The sequence below is a fragment of the Cynocephalus volans genome, chromosome 10 (assembly GCF_027409185.1).
Source record: "Cynocephalus volans isolate mCynVol1 chromosome 10, mCynVol1.pri, whole genome shotgun sequence".
Taxonomy (NCBI): domain Eukaryota; kingdom Metazoa; phylum Chordata; class Mammalia; order Dermoptera; family Cynocephalidae; genus Cynocephalus; species Cynocephalus volans.
Window position 1 is genome coordinate 96,072,386 of NC_084469.1, and position 26,242 is coordinate 96,098,627.

General features: G+C 53.2%; 1 protein-coding gene across 1 annotated transcript in view; it reads right to left on the bottom strand.

Moving 5' to 3' along the window:
* The window catches only part of SH3GL1 (SH3 domain containing GRB2 like 1, endophilin A2), a 31,339-nt gene extending 7,642 nt beyond the window's left edge, over positions 1-23,697 (bottom strand). Inside the window, exon 1 of the mRNA XM_063110279.1 lies at positions 23,474-23,697. Within this exon, the coding sequence (XP_062966349.1) occupies positions 23,474-23,518 (45 nt within the window). The 5' untranslated portion in view covers positions 23,519-23,697. The remainder of the gene's footprint in view (positions 1-23,473) is intronic.
* Between the last annotated feature and the right edge of the window lie 2,545 nt (positions 23,698-26,242).

A 26,242-nucleotide genomic window follows, 5' to 3' on the forward strand; every position in this document is an offset into this window, starting at 1 on the left:
TTTGCCAGAGAGGGAAGTGACCCGCCTGACGTGAAACCAGACGCTTCTGCTAAACTGGAAGAACTGAAGCCAGCAAGGCACAAAACCACACCCTCCGGCTGAGGGCACCCTGGGCCCGACGACTTGCTCAGAGGAGGACCTGGTGTGCTGGGCCAGCGGGAGTGGCCCCATCAGGGGGCCCTTCCCTTTCCCCAGGCCTCCTGCAGGACCACAGTACCGAAGACCCACCTCAGTGGTCTCTTATGGGTCCCCTGACCCCTTGATCTACCTTCAGCCCCTCACTCCCATCTCTCTTGGGAATCTAGGACTCAGCCTTCCTGGGCCTCCTTTCTTCCTGAACTTCAAGTTCACCCGGCCATCCTTACTCTCGGGGTCCTCAGGAGGCGGCGCCCTGACTGAGTCCCTTCTGTCCAGGTCCAAGCTCAAGTCCCTTGGGTGGTGACTGATGGTCCCGCATGGGCCAAGCACCAGGCGGGGTACAGAAGACCGTGAAATGCCTTCTCTCCTTGGCTCACAGGCTAAGCAGCAGCACACATGGACGAAAGGATGACAAGAGGCCAAGAGGAGAAAGTGGAAAGACACAGAAGCCCCATGGCCCGGACGTAAGGAGCAGGTGTCTCCAGTGACTAGTGCTGTCTGTCTGTCTGGGGCATGAGCTGCCTGGGGCAAGGAAGGCCACGAGCCCAGTGGTCCAGTCCTGCTGAGGGGGGCTTGGCACATCGGTCCTCAGTCCTGATGACAGCAGGGAACCCAGCAGCGGTAACAACCTCCGCGTGCAGAGTCCAGCCCAAATTCACAAATCTCGCCTCATTCCCCCGTGTGAGAGGAAACTGAAGGCCCGAGCCTACCCTTCACCTGCACGGCTGCCGACTGGGCCCTGCTGCAGCCAGGGATCCCAAGAGGGCTCACAGGAGAGAGGGACCGTCTTCGTTTCTTAAACTCTTTATTCATTAAAGCCAGTTGTCTGCCCAGGTTACTGAGCCTACACATTGGCTCATTTATTTTCCATGTCGTATTGATCAGGTTTCCCTACCAAGATGATTAAATTATGAGGCCTTCCATTGGTGGTAGACAAGTGGATTCAGCATGATTTGAAATTTTCCTCCAGCTACTGCCCAGTGGCCGCCACAGGTGTGCCTGGCTGCTGTGGGGCAGCTGGCCATCTAGACTGCCCCGGGTAAAATCGAGGTGCTCCTCCTGGTGGTTTTCTGCCCTGCTCCCCATCCGGCTGCCCTGCCCCCCACCCAGCTGCCCTGCCCTGCTCTCTGCACGCAGTGTCTTTGCAATTTGCTTTGTGCATTTTTCCACCATGCAAACTGTCTGCCTTGCATGTCAGATTCCTGGCTCCTCTGCAACAGTGGCCAAAGGTCTAGGACTCTGAAGAGTGCTAATCTTCAAAAGAATAGCCCCCTTCTCCGTGTGGTCTTTCTTATTAATGCTGAGCCAGCAATGTGGTCAGGAGCTGCATGCTCTGTAACGAAGCCCCATCTGTCTCAGGCTCACTCCCTTCCCAGGTGCCAGGGTCACAGGTGGCAAATGGATTACAGAGTGCAGGCCAGGCAGAAGCTGCATGGAGTGTGCTGCTGGGCGGGGCTTGAGTGGACGAGGGTGGGCAAGCGGGGAGAGCAGGCAGCCTGCGCCGTGCTGAGGCCTGAAAGATCGGGAGGCGGTCTTGCACAGGCCTGGGGAGATATCCAGCAGGCCACAGCAGGTTCATCTCTGGGGGCCACTGCCAGGTCCCCCTGAGCAGGGGCTTCTCCCACAGCGACTTCTTCTTTTTTTTTTTTTTTTTTTTTAAAGATGACCAGTAAGGGGATCTTAACCCTTGACTTGGTGTTGTGAGCACCACGCTCAGCCAGTGAGCTAACCGGCCATCCGTATATGGGATCCGAACCCGGGGCCTTGGTGTTCTCGGCACCACACTCTCCCGAGTGAGCCACGGGCCGGCCCCCACAGCGACTTCTCAGCTCCAGCTGCCTCCCTGAGACTTGTGAGGAAACATGGCACAGCCCTCTGCAGGAGGCTCTGCAGGGCCTGGCTGGCACCTGAATCTGTGGCAGAGCCTTGGATAACGTTCCCTCTTAGGGCCTGGCCTGTGTTTGGGCCAAGGGTGGGAAGAGGGGGTGCCAGCGTGGGTTTCACAATGCAACTGTCACGGGGACTGAGGCTGGTGACTCATGGGTGGGTGGGGCCCTGCAGGAGAGCGGGCAGCGGTCGCCACCTGCCCTCCTGACCCCTGGGGTGTGCTGCAGCTTTGCAGGCCTTGGCTGCAGGGGGACGGTCCCTCTCTCCTGTGAGCCCTCTTGGGATCCCTGGCTGCAGCAGGGCCCAGTCGGCAGCCGTGCAGGGGAAGGGTAGGCTCGGGCCTTCAGTTTCCTCTCACGCGGGGGAATGAGAGGCGAGATTTGTGAATTTGGGCTGGACTCTGCACGCGGAGGGAGCTGGCACAGAGGAGCTGAGGGGCAGGAGAGACAGGGAGGGCTGCTCCAGCCATGCTGGCCTGGATGGACGCATCAAACTCTCCTGTGAAGGGGACACTCCAGGGCCCCCATGTCTCATGTGCCGTCATGCTTTCAGTGAGTCGGGGTCTGCACTGCTGGGATAAGCCCTCTACAGGGTTGTGCAGAGGTCACCTGTCCTCTCCTAGCCAGGGCGAGGGTTTCAGGGCAGGGCTCCCCTCCTGCCCTCTGCCTGGCTGACTCCTACCTGCCCCTCGGTAGTCCTGTGATGTTACTACCCACACCGTGCTATGGAACAGCCTCCTCGCTCCTCTCCCGAGCCCTCCCCAAAAGGGGAGGGACAGGTCTTGTTCAAGGGAGGCTTGCCCAGGGCCAGGCACAGAGTGAACTGTGCATGAACAGCAGGGAAAAGGTGACTTACAGCACCGGGACAGAGCTGGGAGCCACAGGGTAGGGTCCAGGCCCAGCCACCCTGCGGGTCCAGGAGGCCAGGCTGAGGCTGGTGGGCAGGCCTCAGGGACGCTCTGCAGGTGTGAGCATTTCTGGCTCCTCAGTGACTGCCGTCGGGAGAGGGATGGACAGCCTTACATCCACGGGGCAGCAGGCAGCCAGCCAATCACCATGAGGAACAGACCACTGACAGCATGCATGAGCCTCCAGGGCAGTAAGACCCCATCCTGGCCACGAAGGAGACGAGAACATCAGGTGTCACAGCAACACGAAGGATGGGAGCCACAGGAGCGGAAGGTGACCCTGGAGGGAATGAGCCACAGAGTGGGGCTATCTGAACAGGACCTCAAAGCAAGGGCAAAGCCCCAACGCACAGCACAGCCGGGGGGGTGACATGTGGGGACAGTGGTGGCGGGATGCATGGAACAAGAGCCACCATTCACGGTTCACATTGCCACCGTGCTTGGTGCTGTGCGTTTATCGCGTCACTGGTTTGCATGCCCACTCGATGACGACGCAGGGATCAGCACCCCATGTCACAGATGAGGGTGGAGAGACCCTGGACCCACACATGGAGAAGCTGTCTGGCTGCAGGTCCACCCCCATTAGCAAGCGCAGTGCCGATGCTGCACCCTATGCTGAAGGGCTGGTCAGCAGTCGGGCAGGGGCCTGGGCCCGTGTAGGGTCTGCAGGAGCAGACTGGCTGGAAAGGAGCTGGGCTGAAATCTGACGGCAGGGGATCACCTGTGTGCAGAATAACCACAGCACAGAGTTGAGGTGGAGACCCCGAGAGGAGACAGAGTAGAGATCTCTGAACTGGGATGAGGGCGTGGGGATGGGAAGGCAGGGGTATGAGGGTAGAGATGAGTGTCTTTAAATCCCCTTCCAACTGCGACCCCCTCCCTATTGGCCTAACATCTGGGAGCCACTGCCAAACACATGCAGGGCAACCTTTTCAATTTTCCACCGCAGTCGTCTTTCTCATGAGCCAGAACATCCAAGAATTGGGCCCAACCCAAGGCTGGCCCACTGCCATGGGCACATGAAGCTGCTGAACTTCCTTTGCTCCTGCTCCCGGCTGCTGATTCTGAGACACTGGTGAAAGCACCACAGGACGCACTCCGGCAAACTAGACTCTCTTCCTGGAAGGGTGGCCAAACACACTTCTGAGAGTGTGACATGCACGGGGCACCAGTGCCCGGAGCTTCCTGCTCTTGCTGTGCCTGTCCTTGCTTGAGAGGCGTCACTGGCACCTGGTGTCACCAGGATACCCAAGGTAACCTCCATGGCCGAGGCCCTGTGTATCACTTGATTATGAGATGCCTGTCTATGGGTGGCACTGATTCCAGGTGGTGCTGGCTTTGCACATGAGAGTAAAAGCCACAGAGGCTGGACAGGGCCTCCGCTCCTGGTCCCCTGAGCCCATGGGTGTCCCCAAGTGAAAGCAGGACTCATTACTCCTGAATGGACATGGCAGAGGCTGAGAAGGGGTGAGGAAGAGTTGTAGAGTGGAGAGAAGCCACAGAAATGCCATTTATGCCATTTATGGCCTTAAATGCCATTTAAGGCCGAGTGAACCTTCACATCCCAGGAATCAGAGGGTGCAAACCAGCTCAACCCAAGGAGACAGGTCAGGCAGGAAGCTCTGGCAGCGGAGAGACCTCATCTGTCACAGGTTCCTGTTAATACTGTGAGCTGACAGAGTGAACCCCACTCCCTTTGTGTGACTGCCTGGAGGGAAATGTTCTGACCAGTCAGAATGTCCTCTGGTACCCCCAAGATTCTGAAATATCCCTGGATTGGCAGGCATCCTTTGTGCCTCCAGCTGCACCAGGCACAGATTTCCTTTCTTCATCTTTTTTTTTTGTTTATGGAGGCTGGTACAGGGATCTGAACCCTTGACCTTGGTGTTATCAGCATCCAGCCCTCCTGACTTCCTCTCTTCTTATCAATCAAAATGGTATTTAAAATTCAGCCTTTGTGAACAGGAGCAGTGGAAATGATGAATGGCTTCTGAAATTGTTTTCCCATGGAAACCCCAAACCAGGTGCTGCCAGCACCACCACATCAGGCCCCAGGGGACAGACATGGATCTTCCTCCATGGCGTGTCAAGGGTTTATTTGGGAACCAAGCTTGTGCAGCAAAAGGACAGTGGCTCTGGAAGCAAAAAGTGTCCTCTTAGCTGAAGGTGCAGTCCCTGGGGCCTAGCGCTGGTGGCTGAGATGGGCTCTGCTTCTGGCCAGGCTGTAGAGGTCCCCTCGAGAGCCCAGTTCCTCACATCCCCCACACCGCTGAGGGAAGGCTGGTGGCAGTATAGGTAAGGAGCGGTGGGAGTCAGGGAAGGGAGCCTGGCATGGGGGCTTGTTCAGATCTGGACTCCCACAGTCTGAACCCATGCAAGGAGGGTTTCTGCCACCCATGGTAGTGGCCACTTATGTCATGTCTTGGGCAGCCTCAGGCCTCTCCCTGCTTGGCTCTGGGGCTGGCACAGGAAGATAAACGATGTGCTGACTGCAAGGCAGCAAGCTGAATGCCATTCCAAGATGCAGCCGCCGCTCCCCTGCCTGGCACATGCTGCTAAAATGAGGGGGAAGCAAGAGAAATCCTCTCAAAACCACTCATCTGGCTTAATCTGGGAGTCTGAGACGGACGCAGTTGGAGAAGTGGAAGCAGAGAGGGAATCAGCCAGCAGAAAGAAATGACTTTTAGACAAAAGTAGCAATGGCAAATGGGAGAAACTCACTCAGTGGCTGTCACTCTCTCAAACAGAAAAGGGGTACAGCGGGGTCTGGTCGGGACAGCTGCAGGCAGAGCTTCTCCTGCAGCTCAGGGCTGGAGAGCTCTTCACTGACAGTGATCACCAGCCCTCTGCAAGGGCCCATGTGGCCTCCCTGATGAGGCCTCACACTGGACGCTCATCACTTCTTCCCAGGACCCCGGACCTCTGGGATTCCTTCTGGGTCTCACCTGCCTGGCGCCCCAGCTCTGCCTCCCACCCCTTGGTTCTACTCTGGCCTGATCCCTGCTTGATTTCTGCAGCCTCAGCTTTGGCATCCTTTTATGTTAGAGTCTCTCGAGCACTTCGGATCGCTTGTATGTTCTAACTCTGTATCTGTCTGGCTCCAGACAGAGCCGACGGCAAGCTCCCAGCACACGGGGACACCGTGTGCCTTGTTTTCTGCCATTGCAGGGTTTGGTGGATAACAGACTGACAGGCCGGCCCAATGCCGACACCTAACTCGCCCTTCAGGGCGACTCCTGCTGGCACCTCTAGCTATTCCATACACCTGGCACAGCATCTGGCCCTTAGGGAACACCGGCAAATATTGTGTTCTTGGACACGTCAGAGTGGACTGCTGGCCATGCCCCAGGCAGGTGCTGGGGTACGGGAGAACATGGAGGCTGAGCTCTGAGGTGGGGAATCTATGAGAGTGGGGCCATGGAAGAAGAACAAGGTTAGGCAGACATGGGGGGGTCATCAGGTGCCTCTTCCTGCTGGTCCAGTCCCAGCTGCTGCAAGACTAGGGAGAGGCCTCAGCCCTCTGCTAAAGGGAAGAACCTCCCTCCCCCAGAGGTGACTCAGCAATCTTTCGAGATGAGGTGATAAGGACTCATGCCCTGCCTGGCCCATCCATGGGTGTGGTGGAGAGGAGAGGGCGGGCCAAGTGTGGGGCCCAGACAGGGGTTCCCCTCACAGCCCATCTGGCCAGAAGTCATGATTCCAAGCCCCCTCCTGACATTTTGGTGGGGCAGTGGCCCAGGGTCAGCAGGCTCCTCTAGGACTCTCGGGATGATCCTGTGTCCTGATCTGTAAAACGAGTGTTGGCCTGGATCCAACTCTAACGATCGGCAGTCCTGGGATTTCCATAAAGTTTGCCCAAAAAGCAGCAGAGAACTTAGCCAAAACTGTTTCCCTTGTTTCCTCGATTCAGGGGGAGGAAGTGGGGCTCGCAGGCCCTTGCAGCCTTTGAGCAGGAGCCTCCGCTTGACAAATGGGACCACCGAGGCCCCACAGGGTGGCGTGCCTTGCCCGAAGCTAGGCAGTGTAGCATGTGTGACTGAACCAGACAGCAGGGGTAACGGCCATGGAATCCTTCGACGGGCCCTTGCTAGCTGTGGCTCTGCCCAGAACGCAGCTAGGACAAGTGCAGGGCAAAGCTCCAGGGCCTGGCCCAGGAGCCTGAGGAGTGGGCTGGGTGGGAGCTGCAGGCTGAAGCTCATTCTGCCTTCTCCCAGAGGAGATAGCAGCCAACCAGGGGACTCTGAGCTGGGCTCATGCACACACGCTTGTGCCCCTGGCCTTGCAGAGGGATTTTATCCAAAGGCTGAGATGCCAGAGTCTGCTTGAGTCTCATCTAGAAACAAATTGCATCCGGAACTCTCCCCAGACCCCAAATGTCTAGATATAAATCAGCCTCATGCATTTTAATTTCTCATCTTGAGGACAAGGCAGGAGGGCTGTCTGTCACACAAGGGGTAAAATCAATTTCAGATGAAAACTTATAAAAAGAAAAACCCAATCCACAAACAAATGAGGTAATAAATCCCCAGAGTCTCTGCTTAGCAGGGAAACACCAGCTCTGCACCACTAACTGCACACTGGTGTTAATTGCAGGGGGAGCTGTCAGCTGAGGGTTTACCTTCAGGGCAGCAGAGTGTAATTATGTTACACGTCTGCACAGGAGTAATAAGGTGTTTTTAAAAATGGATCTTTCATCAATAGCAGAGCTGATGCAAAAGATAGCCCTTCAGGAAGAGACTGTAAATGCAGCTCGAAGATCCTGTGAGGCAGGAGAGCTGCTTGGCCCCCGGAAAGCACCCAATAACCTCTGCATCAAACACAGTGACCGCAGCTGAGAAGCTGCAGGTGTGTCAGCACAAGTGTCAACGAGGTGTCACGAGGTCCCTCGCCCAGACCCCTGCTCCCACCCCTTCCTGGAACATACATCTCATCTCCCCTATCTCTAAGACTCCTTCTATTTATTTTTTTTTTATAAAGATGACCGGTAAGGGGATCTTAACCCTTGACTTGGCATTGTCAGCACCACGCTCTCCCAAGTGAGCCACGGGCCGGCCCCAAGACCCCTTCTATTTTTAAATGCCAAACTAATGAGAAGCCACTCCCCCAGGAAGCCTTCCTGGTTCTCCATCACCCACCTCCAGGAGTTGCCCTGGCTACTGGCTGCCTCTCCTATCACACTACTGACACCTCCTCTCTCAAGCCTGCCCCCCGCCTCCCCTGGGTCATATGTTCTGCGCCTCACTCCCACCCCAGATCTCTGTCCTAACTGTCCCTCCTGCCTGGGCCTTCCTGTGCCGGGTCTTCTCTGACCCGGGCCCCATCCGCGTCCTCATTACCCTGAGCCCCCATCTTCGTGCCGCTCACCACCCTGTGAGGTCGTCCTGCTTGTGTGTGGAACCCGCCACTGCTGCACCTGAGCTCAGAACAGCATCTGAGACACAGGAAGGGCCAGGCAATGCTTTGCACCCTGGAATGAAGGACCACCTGTGGCCTCCTGGGGTCCTCTCACTGCACAGCCCCCGCATGGTGGGAGGCACCTCAGGACGCGAGCTGGGCACCTGGCCAGATGTCACCATTCCCCCTCAGCTTTCCTCTGTTGCTTATGGGGAGTTCAGTTGGGCTGACAAAGAACAAACCCTGAGCAAGCCAGGCCAGGGCTGACCGGCATCTAGGGGTCCCTGCTCCCCGAGTGGGGTGGTTTCTTATAGACAGGAATCCCTGGTAAAAATGACAGGTTTAGGAGGACAGGACATGGGATGGAAAGGCTTTGAAGGCCAAATAGAAACATCCCTAGAACCTGCTTGGCTGCAGCTGGGGAGAAGCCGAGTGCCGCATTTCTCTGCGGAACTCCAGGGTGACTGACAGAGTTTGGCCTCAGGGCCCCTCCATGAAACAGCTCTGAGACAGAAGCCATGAGCCCATGCTGAGGAATGTGCCTTCACCTGGCTCATTCCTCACCTGTCACACCATGGCTGGGGCATCAGGCTCATGTGACAGGTGACTCACGACCACAGAGACCAGTTTCCTGGGACAGGGCTACCAAAAGCACTTGGGTGGGTCATAATCCCAGGACAGCACAGGGCAAGGCAGAAAGAGGCGAGAGGGGAAGGGGCAGTGGCTCCTGTCATGGGTTTGCAGACTGTGCTGCAAGCCAGGGCCCTGTATTAGATGCTGGCATCTGTCCACTGTTTGGCCACTCCTGCCCTGGCACGTGGCCACCCGTACCAGCTCTGGCTCATGGTTTTCAACCCCTAAATGCTCAAGGGCATCTGCTCTCTAAATGGTAAAGTTGTGAAAACCTGGAACTGGAAAATCTCAGAATCACTGACCACCTCCCTTGGCACACAGAGGAAACCTATGGGGTGGCGGGGGCAGTGGGCAGCCAAAGAGGAGGGAGCTGCTAGGACCCGGTGGGCAGTTCCAGGTGGTCCTCAGGGCAAATAGCTCCTGTCCCCCTACAGCGAGGGGGGCTGGGCCTTTCCTTTCTGAGACTTGCTTTCAGATCTCGCACACAGCACTAGGTGTAACTTGTGCCCTGGGGGACAGGCAAGCACCCTGGGCCTTTGAGGTTCTGGGTGGGGGTTGTTTTCTAGGGACCACCCTCAGGCCACAGAACTGAGAAGGGCAGTTCTCAGGGGGCTCTTCCTCCCCTGTGGCTCATCTGCATTCAGGCAACAATGCTTGGGACAGGCTCATGTTTCCGACCAACCCATCCCAAAGCACCCTGTCCTAGAACACAAGCCTACCGTGGGCAGGACTGGGCACCAACACAGGGTCAGTGGAGGTAGCACGGGGCCTGGCCCCCAGGAGGTGCTCAGTCACTGAACATATGTTGAAAGAATTAATAAATGAGCCCCACTCTCCAGAAGCTCAGGTGAGTCAGTAACAAGTCAAAACAAAGGTGTGCCTAGGAGGTCATGAGGTGGGGCAGGGGACAGTGAGGGGGAGGGGAGCCTGGACTGGCGACACTGGGATTGGGGCTGGTTCTGGCTCTGTCCATCGGGGCTATGACTCTAAGGAAGAATGCAAACTCCTCTGGGCTCAGTTTCCCCAACTGCAAACCGGGATGGCGATGGATGACGTGCTCGGGAGTGGACGTGCTTTAGAAACCACAAACTGACCTACAGGTCCAAGTCTACTGTTCGTTGGGTGATATGTATCCCAAAAAAAGACTGGTATGGGGCTGGTGCAGGGCTTCGCTTACGCCTGGTGACAGGGCACCCAAGTCCAGTTTTTCTGGAGCAAAAGATTTCGCGTAGACCCTCCTTTAGGAAGAAAGAAAAACAGGCACATTCCTTCCCTGGGTCAGGACCACCTCCCAGGGGCTCCGTGGGATGTGCAGGACACCACATGGGGACAGACAGAAATGCCATGTGATGGCAGGCTGAACGAACACAAGCCAGCTCCTGAAGATCAGGAACGATCTCACCCAGACTCCGTAAGCTCCTGGCACCTAATGTACTTATTGATGGCCCTGATAAATGATTCTGAAGTTCTACGGGGATGGGGTGAAGAGAAGAAAAAAGCTAAGCACCAAGAGATAAAAGAACTCAATCTGAAAGAGGACTGGTAGAAAACTTCCTACGTCTCTGATGCACAGTTGCCACCACGTCACTGCTGGGGCCCCTCTCCTCTTCCTGTTTATCCAGTCGAGCAGCCAGCATGGCTGGTCATCCCCGAACATCCATCTTTCCTCCTTCCATCTTGGCTAATGCACCTCCGTCCCCCAGGACAAGGCACCCTCTCTGCCCTAGCACAGCAACGTCCCCCCACCCTGCGAGATGGTGCTGGTGCACACAGGACCCAGGAAGCTGAGCCCACAATCTGTGTGTGAGAGGATTTGGGGCCCTGAGTGGTGTGTCTGGCTGCATTTTGCCAGGACGCTGCTGTGGTGCAAACTCCAAGCACTCCTGAAGGAAAAAAGCAGCCCTCCTGGCCTGGAGGCCTTTCTTCCCCAGCCCTTGTTTGTGATGAGGGTCTGGTGTAGCCACTTCCTGAGCTAAGTAAGAGCAGTAAGAATATTCAAATCTCTCCCACCCACCGATCATGGTCTAGTGGCCAGGGCTCCTCACAGCAGCCAGGGAAGCTTCTGCTCTCTTGGAAGGACGGATCCCACAGACAGATGGTGTCTGGGCTCCTGAATGAGGGATAAGAACACAACAGGCCAGCGACCCTGCAGCCTGGTGCTGGGGGCCTCCCTCCACCCGCCTGCTCAGAGGGGTGCCCAAGGCACGGGCCCCCTTGCCACACCAGACACTCTGCTTCCTCCTACGTCCAAATCCCACCCATCCTTCAATGCCAGCAGCTGGGGCCATCTCCTCGGTGAAGCATCCCTGGTTCCCTCCCCCACATGGGGGAGGCAGTCTCTCCCCAGAGGCTCAAGTTAGTATTGGCCCCATTTCAAGCACTGCCACCACGCACACCTGGGACGCTCTCCTGCCCTGAGCTGATCCACTGTGATGGCATGGGCTGAACATCTGGGGTCAAACTCAGATGATCAGATGCTCCCTTTCAAAAAGGTTGTGTTTATTCATTCAATAAGTATTTATTATTGGTCCTATGATAAGTGAACTATAGCGAGAAGCCACTTCCTTCTTATAGAGGAGGGAACTAGGGATGCTTCACCAGGGAGAGGTGTTAGCAGGGCTGCATTCCTTTCTGGGAGCTCTAGGGGTTTCGCTGACTTTTCGGGTGTCTAGAGGCTGCCTGCATCTCTGGTGCCAGGACTCTCATTGGTCGTCACAGGTAGCCACGGCTGGCCTCTCCTGCTGCCATCTCTCTGCCATAATCTTATCTTTGACCACAGCCGGGAAGTGTTCCTTAATCCCACCTGCAAAGTCCCTTTTGCCAAGTAAGGGACAGCATTAGTAGTTTCCAAGGATTAAGGCGAGGGCATCCTTGGGGGCATTATTCTGCCTGCCACGGGAACTACAGTCACTCGCTTCTCCCTATTCGTGGTAGTTTTGTTATACAAAATCACCATACACACTTAGTGAATACTAAACCATCAACCTTCGGGGGAAATACAGGGTTAGGTTCCTGCGAGCCTATGGTCCCAACATTTTCATTAAATGATCAACACAAAACTTTGTCTTACATGTGTTTCTGTTTAAAGACGTCTTATTTAACACGCACTGTGATTCATTCACACTGAGGTCATGGCCGGCAGTGCTATCACTCACACCTGAACAAAGATTCTCTAACACACGTCTTTCCTCTGTAAGGCTCAGCACAGCCTCCTTGGGCCCAGGAACAGTAGACGGCGCCTCTGCACCATGCGTGGGGCCATTCTAAACAGTGAGATAAGGGCTAGCTGGTTAGCACAGTTGGTTGGAACATGGTGTTATAACATCAATGTCCAGGGTTTGGATCCTTGTACCAGCCAGCCACCAAAAACAAAACAAACGAACTGAAATCACCAAGAAAACCCAGGAAAATGTGAAAAATACGGCACTAAGTAGACAACAAAGAGAGAGCTAGTTTACGGGATGGATGAGAACTGGAACAAGAAGACAGCGTCACCTTGTTTGAACTCAGCTGGGAATGCATGCATTGGGTGACACATTTTTCGCTGTTGTGTGGGTGTCCACAAATGACTGCAAAAACACATCGAGTACTGGTTTTGGGGGCTACAAATAAATTTGAGCAAGTAAGTGGACTTGCAAATACAGGATCTGCAAATAATGAGGATGGACAGAATACACTACCCTGAGCAGCCCTTTGGAAGAAGGCTAGGTGCTTGGTGCTTTCTATGAGCTCAGTCTCACTGTGGCGGAAAAACCTCAAAGTACGGGTCCTGGAGGAATCTGCAGGCTGGCGAAGAGGTTAATCTGTCAGGAAGACACAGAACAGAAACTGAATCCTCAGAGCTGACGGTAGCAGCAGGACCCTGGGGTTCTCCAAGCTCCCTCCTCCCTCCGGACCACACAGAATTAACTCTGCCCCTGGGGAGCCTCCTCCCTGCCCACTCAGCTTCCTGGCCAAGGCTCAGACAGCACAACAGAGCACAGTTGAAATAACACACTTTACAAGTGTTCAAACACGTGACACCCACCAGCTCTGGGTCCAAGACTTCAGGTCATGCAAATTGAATAGGTTGGGTTTTTTTTCCAAGCTAAGACCGCTGAAAACCTATTTGAGACACATGCTCAAGGGGACATCCACCAGACTGCTCACTGCCACACCGTATGAAAGAGCAAAAACTCAGAGACATCCTAAATGTCTCCTGGCAGGACAATGGATAAACACACTGTGGTATCATCATACAAGGGAAAGCTACATAGCTGCGGAAATGACTGGAACTCCCTGTAACAGTGTGAACCAAAAAAATCAGGCTACAAAAACAAACAAAAATCCATGTGATACCATTTACAGGAGGTGTAAACTTGCAGCACAATCCTGCATATTGTTTAGAAATAAAGTCACATGCAGCCAAGGTATAAGGGAGAAGGGCTTCGACTGTAGGCAGCAGGCACTTGGTTACTGGCTGCTTGTTTTTTAGATCTCTTTCTACATCTGAAATATTTTATGATACAAACTTATTAACAAGGTGCCCAAAAAAGGATGTGCCCCTTGGCGACATGCTGGCACTGACCCACTGAGTGGCGACTAGTCCTCGACAGTGGTCAACTGTCCTCCTGGCCCCTCTGTTGAGCCGAGCCCACCCCTGGGCTCCAGAAACACCTTCATGGCAGGCTGCCCAAGGTCTTTCCCCTTCCCACTCTTTCCCAGCACCCTTTCTACACTGGTCCCTAACACCCCTCCCTGGCTCTACAGCTTCCCACTTGGGGACCCCAAAGCCACCAGTCCAGAGGTAGGAAAGGAACTCCACTAAACAGAGGGGTTGCTAAGGCCCTTTGCTGATTCTAATGGGCACAGGGTGCCCTGGGGAAAACCAGGGAGGCTCCTGGAAGTCGGACACAGAAACAACACTCAGCTGCCCTTGAATCTGATGGGGACAATCAGTGATCAGGGACTTCCCAGAGAGTCTGAAGAAACATATACAAGACTTCGCAAATGTGAAATAAAAATGTAAAAGCTGGGGGAGAAAAACCATCCACATTTCCTTGTCCCCACGACCTCAAAGCTATGGTGAGCGTCACTTACATACATTTCTTGGCCCTTACCCAGACACCCACTCGGCAGTCAGTGGGAGCCAGGGCAGCTCCAAGATTCCTCATGGGTGAGATGCCGACTGGACCACAGCAAACAAGAAGCAAGAGACTAATTCAGTAGTATTTGGGTTTTTGTTTTCTTCCAAAAATAGCAATGATTCTCAACCTCAGAGAAAACAGTGGGAGCCATCAAGGAGAGGAGATAAAGGACAATCTCAGGCCGGGGTGGGTTAGGGTTAGGGGATGGAGAAATTCCATCCCAGCTCCCTGGGCTGCCCTCTTCTGAACCACAAAGGCTGGCCTTGAAAGGCTGGTTTTAAACAATCAGGACTCTGATAGCTGAGGTTGATGGATGCCTGTGAGTCCGCCTGAGTCAGCTGTAGGCCTCAGGGGGTGAGGAGGGACCCCTCATGATGGGGGGGATGGGGGGATAGCAGAAAGTTCCCACAGCTTCCTTCCCCAGGGCTTCCTGAGAACAAGAGTCTCTGCTCACTGCTGGGGCTGAGACCCGAAAAGGCGGCAAGAAACTCATTGGTCAGCAGTCCTGCTTCAAAAAAGTAGGTAGTAGGGCTGGGTTGGGGCTTCCTAGTGAAAGGTATTTAAAGTGCCAGCCGGGGTGAGGCCTGGGGACTAAGAATGTCAGTGGAGCAGCTGTTACTAATTAGCTGTTACTAATTAGCCCCCTGCATCCACAAGCTCTTCTGTGCCTTAACCCAAGTCCGCACAGTCTCCTGATTGTATGGGTGAGACTGTGCAGGCACAGCAGTGGGCACTAAAGGAATAAAGGTGACGTGGTCCACAGGGGAACACAGTGTGGGAGGTAACATAGGGACGGGTGACATGAATCCTGTGGTGAAGACATGGTTCCCGCTGTGATACTCTTTCAGCACTTCTTGTTCTGGCAAGGAGAAGCCTTCAGGAGGGCACTCTTATGGTTTGAACACTCTCTAACAAGAGAACAGAACTCCAGCTCTGAAGTAGCGTGTCCAGGAAGAATTTGTTCCACTGTTTTGTTTCCGCTGAATCTGTTGTTCCAGTCACTATCACTGTTGGTGAGGAATAATACCAAGATCCCTTTCCAATTGAAGAAACAAACTGATTTAAAAGGAAACAAGTCAATTAATGATTTCATGTCAAAGAACAGGCAGTAGGCAACTAGCCCAGGTGTCAGTTCACGCATTCACTGTGGGGCTACTCTGTGCTGTGGTCTACATGCTGGCACTACCCACATTGTGCGGATGGGGGCAGAGTGAGTCAAGGTCACAGCGGGGTTGGGAGTGCCAAGGCTGAACGCTGGGACTGGGGACTTAGGTTTGGAAGACAGGTACTGAGAGGGGTGGTGGACACCGAGGAGGCTGCAGTCCCAGAGGCAGAACAGGACATCCACCGAGAGAACCAACAGGATGAGCAGGAGGTGCCTAGAGAAGAATCAAAACTGCGCCTTGGTGTGGAAGCCAGGGAAGGAGCTGGAAGCCAGGGCTGTCAAGCATGACTGACTGAAGCTAAAGAGGGTGGAGTCTAAGAAAAACTAAGCAGGTTCCTGGAGGCCTGGGTGTGGTCTAGTTTAGGGAAAAGTTGGAGTCAAGGAACCACCATTTCTGAGCAGGACTGCCGGCTGAGCAGCTGCAGATAAATTTCCGCCTGGCCCCGTTTAACACAGGAGACATCCCCACTCTGCTCCTGTGGGCCCCAGGCTAGAGACTGCCCAGGACATGGGTCAGGCCCCTTTGGCCCAGCCAAGTACGGGTCACTCTCAGCTGCAGCCCTTGAAGCACTAAGGGCGTATCTTAAACCAAAGGGAACATTTTCTCTGTGCTATTTTATTTTTCTTTAGACCCGTCGGACCTGTTCCTGACCAAGTTCTCAAAGGCCTTGTCAGCCACCCCGCTTCCCTGGTGCTCTGCCCAGGCCTGAGCAGATGCCAGGCTAGAGGACTGGGGGCTGTACTGGGCCATGACCAGGGACACTGCAGGAGGCCCCGTCGAGGGACAGTCCCATTCCGTCTCTGAGAAGGAACCTACCAATTTGAACTTGTCAGGGGCATTTCTGATGACCTCATTGGCAAGCCACGACCCAGTGAGCCTGCACAAGGTGCCCAAGAATAGCCTGGTCCTTCAGGGCTTGCTGTATGCTGGAAGAGGAGTGCATTCCATGCAGGGAGTGGGATGTGGCCTATGAGTGGGAGACCATGGGGCTAGATGCTCTGAGGGTGGAGAACTTGCTTCCAACAGGTGGTTCTGGAAGACGCCAAGGCTGAAGGAAGATACAAGCAGAGCTTTACAGGGGACAGAAAGTGGACAGGCAATGGGGCTGGGCTGGGGAAGGCAGGAGAGGCAAGTGCAATCAGACAGAGAAAGAAGGAAATAGGAGAGCACAGGGCCCGCTGGGCAGGACCCCAAGCATGGCAGACCAGTTTCCTACACGTGTGTGTCACTTACAGAGAGGAAGGGCAGGGTTTAAAGCTGGGACCAGGATGGAGGCTTAGCCCGTAAAAGCCCATTTAGAGCTTGAACTGCACCCCAGGTCCTCTGGGGAGGTTCTCTTCTTCCTGCTGGGCGTGTTCATGCAAATCTACACTGTAGCCATTTGCTCCCTCGGGTGTGGGGGCAACTGTTGGTCCAGCCATCCTTGCATCCAATGTTTACAGAGTTCCTGGGACAGGCCAGGGACTGAACTCAACACTGAGGATACGCCATGAGCAGGAATATATCCTGCCTGCAAAGAGCTTATCATCCAGGGATGAAGACAACAGGATAAATGCACACATCAATCCAGAACAGAGTACCCAGAGGTCCAGGAAGAGGTCCCCTAGGGGACGGCGAAGGAGGATAATGAACTCACGTTCCCAGCAGGGGGGTGAGCAAGCCTACCCACCCTCTATACCCCCACTGAGCATCTAACACCGTTTGTATGTTGTGGCTCCTGTGACCGTGAGCCCCTTGTACACCTGCAGGCGCTGGGCTGGGCTGAGGCAGCTGCCGCACGCGCTGACACACTGCACGCTGGGGGTGCTTCCTGTCCATATCCAGGTGTGGAAACCCAACCCGCCAGGCAGGAGTACTTTCCAAAGCGGTCAGCAGGCTGATGCTGACTCAGGTCCGGCGGAGGAAATGACCCATCTATTTTCCTGCTGTGGTTGGGAAGTCTCTGCATGACCCCGCTCTTGGCCCAGTCAGCAGGATTTTCTGGGAGCTGGGCGGAAAAGGAAGATGAAGCCATCCTCTGGGGGGCTGCGTGTGCAGAGCCCTAGTTACTGCTTAACGGGAAATGAGCAGAAATGCACCCAAACTGCAGTGATCAGGAACAGGGCCGGCCAAGTACAGCCCTGTGAAAGGACAGAGAGGGTGACAGGAGAGAGACAGAGACAGAGACACACACAGAGAGAGACAGAGACACAGAGAGAGAGACAGACAGAGACACAGACGGGGGGGGGGAGGGAGAGAGAGAGAGAAACCAGCAGTCACCACAGCCTGCCACATTCCTCCATCCAGCTTTCCAGGGACAGCTTTGAAATAGACCCAGAAGAGACCGCCCCTGGCACTTCAGCACACACATTAAAAAGCCATTAGGGTTTGAGGATAAAGCGTCTCAATGGGTTTCCTGAGCTCCTGAATCCCAGGGGCAATAAAGGCCTGTGGCTTGAAGTGCTTCCGCTTCAAACCCTCCTGGAAATTAGAGACCTCACGCTCCTTGGAAATAGGAAACACAGAAGACAATTTTCCGTTCTTCCTTCCCCGCCCCAACCTGCTTCAGCAACAGAACACACAGTTGCCCTGGATATCCTATCAGGGAAGTTGGCTGCACACTCCAAATGAAAAACTAAGCTTCCCTAGATCAGATCAGTTTCAAAATGTTGGCAGCAATGGAAGAGGAAAAGGGCTCTGAGAGAGAGGACACGACTGTATCCCAGGTCCCTGGATCACAGGCCACGGGACACACAGTCGGGAGGCAATGGCAGGTCTGAGCTGGACTGGCTGCAACCTGTAAGTTGTTCCTCTGAAGGAAAAAGTAGAACAGATGTGCATATGGACAACGGAAGACGAGACAGCAAGCTCAGGCCCCCAAATGTATCACACACTCAAAGGAATAGGTACCCAGGCCAGAGGCTGGCTGGACAGGTGGGTAAACAGTATTATTTTCTCAGTGAGCTTGCTAAGTCTTCGACAGGTCTGGGGTCTAAAAAACGTGACAGCTCCCAATTTCTTAAACTGAACAGGGAGATAATCTGCAACACCTAGTCTCACAGGCAGTCATTAAGTGACAAACAGAATATAATTGAGTATCATCAGGCCTGGTATTAAAACACACCCAGATAAGCAGGGCGATTAGCTCCCCTGGAGCTCCAGCCCGTCTTCAGTGAACACAGGATTCTGAGTCAGAGGTGAACTGGCTGTTGACTCTTTTTGTGCAGCCTCATGTACAGCAGTCACGGGTGGCAGAACTCAGAATAGGATGACCTGTCAGTGCTGGTTTAAGAATGGGAATATGCAGGATGCTGCCTGGTTACAAAGTACTCCACGATCACTAACAGGCAGCCCTGGGAAGGAAGCCGGCAAACCTGGTTTTACAGACGGTACAGGAAGGGGAGGGTTGAGGGAGCCCCCAGATTCCTCTGAACAAGGACTGTCTCAAACTTCTGTATCTCCACAGTCCAGTGAACACGCAGCTCAGGCCTCAGGCTCTACCACTCTGTGGGCCAGTGAACCGAAAGCTGTGTGGGCAGAGCAGGTCCTGCCTGTCCACGATGGCCCAGGGTTCCGGCGCTGCTGGTTCAAGCATCTTACAGAGCAAGTTGGCAAATGCCTCACTTTCCAGGCCTTGAGTCATCGCGGCTTTCTGTGAGAGTGGACTTAAGATAATTCCCATCACACGTGGACATTACCACAGCAAAACCCCTTCCAACATCTGCTGCCAGCGCCTCCCTGAGAGAGGGCTTCTGGAGGTGAACCTACAGCAGCTGAACTTGGGCCCCCTCAGACCCCAGGGATGGGCCTCCAGATCACCTGTCATTCCCAGCGCACAGGCTCTATGTCGTTATTCACAAGGTGAAGGGGTTATAAGCTCCACATTTTTGTATCTTTTTCTTTTTGGGGCTAGTCGGCATGGAGACCTGAACCCTTGACCATGATGTTACAACACTGCGCTCTAACCAACTGGGCTAACCAGCCAGCCTTTCGTTTCTTAAGAGCATTCCATGTTTATTACTTAAGAAGCCAAGCACTTTGTGAGAAAGGCAAAAGCGTAGTTCCACAACATGAGGCTTAAAAATAGCTCAGAGCGCCAGAATACCTCTAGGTTCCCCTTCATCTGACCTACCGCCTTTTTAACAGATCAGGGTCCAGAGTGCCCCAGCCCACAGCCCTCCCCTCACCCCCATGCATCTCTCAGGAAGTATGAACTCTCCTAGGCACAAACCCAGGGCCTAGGGAACCTTCAAAGCTATGGGAGGTGGTGGTCCTGAATGTTCCTCCCAGCTCAGATGGAACCAATCTTTCCGTTCAAACTCTCTCCCTTCTTTCAGGCAAAAAAAAAAAAAAAAAAAAAAAAAAAGGTCAGGCCAGCATTCCACGCAGCTGCCAACTCTACCCCTAGTTACACTCTTAAATCTCCACACAGCCCAGCCACAAGAATGATCAGGAAACCAGTTAGCAGTTTAGGTCTGGAAATAATGTAACCCAAACACACACCACGCTGAGAAGCAAAACTGTGAGTCTGCATCTTGCTAGCGAGGTTCTTTTACAAACCTCCTTGTTCCCCAGAAACACTCAACAGAATACCTTAATTCTAGATGTGCAAATACCAGGAGTGGGAGTTACACAGGCACAACGAGGGAGACCAAAACCATGGGGCCGAGACTGACGGCTCTTTCTTTTACGGCTTTCTTCTCTACTGATTCTTGAACTTTCCCCAGCCCCCACCTCCAACTAGGCGGTGGCCAGTAGCTAACAAGAAGTAAAAACCCACAGACTTCCCACTCAGGCTCAAATCGATTTTGCACAAGACCTGCAACTTTTTACCGGGCGATGAACTGGTGTGGAATTTGCTAAGTCTGTTATTAAAATCACCAATGAGAGATTAGAGACTTTGAATCAATCCAGCCTCACCTGCTAGAAACCAATTTCTTCTCCCAGCTTGCGCTCCTACATCCACCTGACTTCTACTTCTCAATGTAGAAACAACACTGTTACAAGACTTTGAAATACAGAACCTGTTTTAAGCAGGGTTTCTCAACTTTTGTGCTACTGACATTTGGGGCTGGATGATTCTTCGGAGGGTGGGGTGTGTATGTGTGTGTGTGGGGGGGTCCTATGCATTGTAAGATGCTTAGCAACCGTCCCTGGCATCTACACACTTGACATCATTAGCACCCTCTCCCCAAGTTGTGACAACCAGAGATGTCTCAGACATTGCCAAATGTCCCAGGGGCGGGGAGAGGGAAGGGTCAGAGTCGCCCCTGGATGAGAAGCACAGATGTAAGTGGACTTGGGAGGAGGGGAACTTGGGGTCTGGATGCTGAGTTTTATGGATGTGTTCATCTGTGATTATACAGCTATTTCTGTTTTGAAAACTAGGAAAATCAAGCCACTACCACAAGAAAGATCCAAAAGGGATTTTTTTGTTCTTGTTTTTTTGACTTGCTGTAATTATGCTCAGTTTTCTCAAACCTCATAGCAGGGTTTCTCAACCTCAGCACTACTGACTTTTGGGACCAGGTAACTGGATGCAGGGAGGGGCTGCCCTATGCACCATAGGGTGTGGAGCAGCCTCTCTGACCTCCACCTACTCGATGCCCGTAGCACCCCATCAAGTTGTGACAACCCAAAATGTCCCTAGATATTGTCAATATCCTCTGGAGGGCGGATTGGCTCTGGTTGAGAACCACTGTTCTATAGAAAGATAAAAGTCTCCAAATCCTTTTGTGTACAAAGAGAAGTGTTTTTACTCTTAGGCTGGATTAGTGAGTCCAGATGAGACTTACTGGCTTAAAGCATATTGCCTGTTCACATGTGAGAACTCGATAAATGTTATTACCACATAACAAGAGATGTCTGTTTTGAACAGAAAACCGTATTCTGAGGGCACAGAAGAGGACGAAAGAAGTGTTACTAAGAATGAGAAAAGAAACACACAACAGATGGACATGTCCAGATAAATAATCGAGAAGTTAGAGAAGTACGGAAACTATTGCAGAAGAGAATGGACCATAGCCAGGGTGATTCCTGAGAGCACAACCCAGCAAAGAACTGATCTGCAGGCCAAGACAATAGCTTTCTGAGCAGGATGTGGCTGCTGTAGTTATTTTTTAGGACTGGGCCTCAGAAGGTCAGAATAGTAAACTGATCCTAACCACCAGCTTACACTGTACTGTGCTTTCCAGAGATTTGAATGCAGGTCATTCTGCTTCCCCCAAGAGAGAAAAACTTTTGGTGGCTGGCCTGAGAGGCCTAGCTAGTTCCTCTAGCAGAGTATCTGTGTGGGACCATACGGTCAGGATCACCAGCCCTGATAGCTGGGAGTGGGCAGGGCTTCCAGAGACCTACCTACATCAGGCAACAAAGTGGTTCAGAAATTATTCCAAGACATATGGAGACCTCTGTCCTGTAGGGGGGACTGCATCAGGGTCCCAGTTAGTGAGCAGCATTCTAAGGCACTTCCATCAAGCACATGGGGTCTGACACCTGCTGGGCAAGGTCTAACCCAGTGCTGGGCCACTTGATTCCATTCTGCTGGGGCAATGGGGCAGTACTCTCAGCAACAACCCTAAAATTCCTCTGGATTAAATCTCTCTTTCCCTAGGGTTTAGTTATTATCTGGGGTCTAGAGAGAGATCCCCAGTATCTACATCCCTAGACAACCACTAGGGTCATTACTTTTCTCTTTCCAGGGGTGAAAGGTATCAGCTGTTACCGGGTACTCACTTCTCCTTCCTCTCACTGGGACTCTCAAAATTGTGGGTAAATCTGTTTGCCAGCACAGCCCAAACAATTCCTAAGATGATCGCTCACTCCTCCACAGAGTCAATCCACAGAAACTCTACAGCCAAGGTTCTTAACTTGCAATTCATGGTCCAATAGAAATCAAGGAATCTGGGACTTCTTGGATTTGAAATTATAAATTGAATTTTACATTTGTTCAGTCTTCTGGAGAATGGATCCACAACTTTCACCAGATTAATGAGCAATGGAGCCTGGACTTTCCAAAAATCCTGTATCTATCACATGTAAGATGCATTTAGTCTTGGATTCAGCTCTCTACTTCTGGAAGTTTATCGTATACAACCAGTTCCGCCTGTGAGCAAAGATATTTACTGGCTTTCTACTGTAGTATTGTTTGCAGCAGAAAATTACTGGAAAGAAGGCTGGACAGTTAGCTCAGTTGCTTAAAGCAGGGTGTTAGAACAGCATGGTCAAGGGTTCAGGTCCCGTACCAGCCAGCCACCTCCACCCCCTCAAATTACTGAAAACAATATAAATATCTACCAATAGACAACTGGTTAAAAAAATTATGATATACTTTATGGAATGGAATCGCCCATCCCCATTAAAAAGATCCAAGAAGCTCTTAGAGGTATACTCTAATGCACTAGTTCTGGGGAAGAGAAAAGGGTAATTCTACCCACTAAGGGACATGACTGGTGGTGGGGGGTGTTCCTGGCATGTAGTGGCTGGAGGCCAGGGACGCTGCTCAACGCCCTACAGTGCCCAGGATGGCCCCATCATAGAAAACAATCCAGCCCGGAAAGTCAGCAGTGCTGAAGCGGAGAACTCCGAATTTAATGAAAAACACAAAGTACGAAAGATTACGTAGAACATACTATCACACTGTGTGTGTCTGTGCGTGCGTGTGGTGTGTGTGTGTTCAAAAGAAAGGCGTACACAGATTTTTTGGAAGGGACATAAGGAAGGAGTCGATGACAGTCCTTGTCTCTAGGGAGAGGGACTGGATGCCTAAGAATGCGGGGGGGTGGGAAACTGATTTTTCATTCTACCCTTTCTACTTTGTACCTTGCTTTTGAAAAAAATTGCTCCAGTCACAAATTCTCCCTGCCTCTGGGCTATCTGGCAAGACGTGTGTCGACAGCCTGGGGACTCGTCTCTTCCCCTTCTCTTCCCCCAACCCCACCTTTAGAAGAGAGAGAAGGAGGAGAGGGATCTACGTCCCTGGCCAACTTCTGGGTGCATCTCTGCTCCTCCCAGGGACTTTATCCACCCTTCTCGAGGAGACTGGAGCCCCCCACATGGCGGGCGGGGCCTGGACCACCTCGTAGCCCCCGTCCCTCCTGGGCTCTCTCCCCACGCGGCCGGGGACACATGCCAACACCGCCCCCTCGGTCCCCTCGGCTCCCTCCCGAGCCAGGGCCCGGCCTGGCCCCCCACTGCGAGCATGCGGGGACCCAGGGCTCGCCCCCGCCCCGGCCTGCGCTCACCTGGCTCGCTTTGTAGAACTGCTTCTTCAGCCCCGCCACCGACATGTTGCCTCCCGCCGTCGGGCCCCCCGCCCGGAGCGAACGAACCGCAGGGACCGCGCAAGCGACAGGCTCCCGGGCGCCGCCGACCCCTCGCGCGCCTCAGCTGCCCCTTTCGGTGCCGCCTCCGCCGCCCGCCCGCTCTCTCGCCAGCTCCGCGCCAGCTCCGGCGCCGCCTCAACCCCCTCGCGCGCCCGCGCCGCCAGGATATTACATGGCAACCGCACACTTCCGGTGCCGGCCCCCGCGCCCCCACCCTCTCCGGCCTCGTCTGCGCACGCGCGCCCCCTGCCGGCCGGAGAGCGCACGCGCACTTCCCCTGCAGCGGAGAGAAGGGAGGCCGCCTCCGCCAGCGAGTGCAGCAAGCTGAGCCTAGAGGGGCCGTGGCGGCTGCAGCGACCCCTCAAGTCCCAGCGGTGTCCCTAAAGTCTTAGGAAAGGCGCTTAAACCTGCCTGGAGAGATTGGGAAAGGCGAAGAGGTGAGGAAAATTCACGTCTAGAGCCATTCTCCGGATACCCTATTCCTCTGTGTGTTCAGTCCCTGCTCTCCTCCGCACCCTGTCCCGTGTTCATCTCTTTAGTTGCCCTTCGAATAATAGTTAAAAACCATTTAGTTGCCCAAGTCAGACATCTATGAGGATGTTAATATCACCTCCTCTGCACTATCTCCACTGTCTGCACGCCCTGACCGTACCATTCTACCAGCCTCCTCTCTGGTGTCCCCACCTTCGGGTTCTCCCCTCCAATTCATCCCCACCAGACAGACAGAAAGGTGCCTCTAGAATACAATTCAGATCACATTAGTCCACCTACTGCCCTAAGGATACACTCCAAACTTCCTAACATGGCCTACAAAGCCTGCATAATTTGGCCCCGTCAATACCTCTGACCACTGTTTTCTTCTGCTTTCTTCTTTTCCTGTATTTCATGATCCTTGTTGCCTGTGGGACTTGGCTAACGTCTCTCTCTCTTGCACATTCTTCCCCAATCTTTCTCTCACCCTTGGTGTTATCAGCACCACACTCTCCTGAGTGAGCCACGGGCCGGCCCTTGGGTGATTTTTCTGAAGCAGAAGATTGCTGGACGTTTCCAAAAGCGTTAGCAGAAGGTAGCAAACTAGATCAATCCGAGGGTCGGTTCAAAATACACATTCTCAAACTCACTACCCGAGATCCTGATGGGGCTATTATGAATAGTTTGGAAAAGCTACCCACGTGATTCTGATATTCAACTTCGACTATGATCCACTGGTCTAAACCATTGCAGAATGCCAGAATTTCAGAGAAGGGACAGAAAAATCCTCATGGCTCAGACAGGGAAACTGAGGCCTTGAGTAATGACATGACTTGTCCAAAACGATGTCCCCAAGTTTCCTATTTTGCTACACTTTCCCCAATTTAATCATCCAATCTACCTCAATAGAATTACAAACTTGGGCTAAGTTTCAGTCTTCTCTCAGCACCTCCACTTTTTTTTCTTTCTTTTTCTGGCAGCTGGCCAGTATGGGGATCCGAACCCTTGACCTTAGTGTAATAAGACTGCTCTCTAACCAACACCTCCGGTTCTAAGAGATTAAATTGGTGGTGAAGAAAATTTATTTCTGGACTCACAGGGTGACATCGAATGTTTCTGTTTTGTTTGAAGCTTTAACCTGCATGATCTACACAGTTCTATCAAATGATATTTATGCATGCACTCAAAATATTTATTGAGCACCTACTATGTTATCAGTTAACTGACAGGTCCTGGGGATAGTGACGAATATTCTGCCCTCATTGAGCTAATACAGAAAACAGAGAATAATTGATTAGTCAAATAGACGCAGCTGAAATTGCCTTAAGGAAAAGAACGATATTGTAGGCATTTGATTGTTGGAGTTGGGGGAAGAAAGGCTTCTTGAGGTGTCGATCCAAGATCTGAAAATTAGGTTGAAATTAGCCAGAAAAAGAGCTGCGGGAAGATTGTTCTGGGCAGAGAAAACAACATGTGCAAATTTCCTGAGGATTAAACCAGAAACGATTCATGTTACTCATTCACTCTGAACATACGAGTATTTACTGTACTGCACGTCAAATGCTTCTGAAGCGCTTCCCAGATTTTACTTTATTGTTCACATAAAAAGTAATTCAGGACCGGCCCGTGGCTCCCTTGGGAGAACGTGGTGCTGACAACACTAAGGCCACGGGTTCGGATCCCCTTACCGGTCATCGTTTAAAAAAAAAAAGTAATTTGTAATTTTAGTTGCTGTTGCTATGAGCCGATGTTCAATTAGGATAAATTCAGAACCTCAGAGTCCTCATCTAAATCGCAGTTTCAGGTTGTCACCGGCTTCCTACGTAAAACGTTCTCATGACGTAAGAGCCTGGCCCTCCCTCCTCCTACCGACTTATCCTGGCCCTCCCTCCTCCTACCGACATATCCCACGCGCTCAGCCAATCGTACTTGACGCTTCCTTCCCCCAATCGCAGGACATCTCCTCCCAGCCAATGACAGACCTCCGAGGGGAAGCCCCGCCCCACCGCGGTAATCTCCATGGGGAGCCCTGAGAGGAATGGAAGCCACCGTTCTCGCGAGGATACTCCCGGCGCTCCTCTCTTCCCGAGGCGGGCTGTCACGTGACGCGGTCTCGCCCAATCGTCGCGCGGGCTGCGGGGGTCGCCGCGGTTCCCGCCAAATACGAGCGCGGCGGCCGCGGCAGCAGCGGCGCGGGCGGGAGGGCGAGCAGCAGCG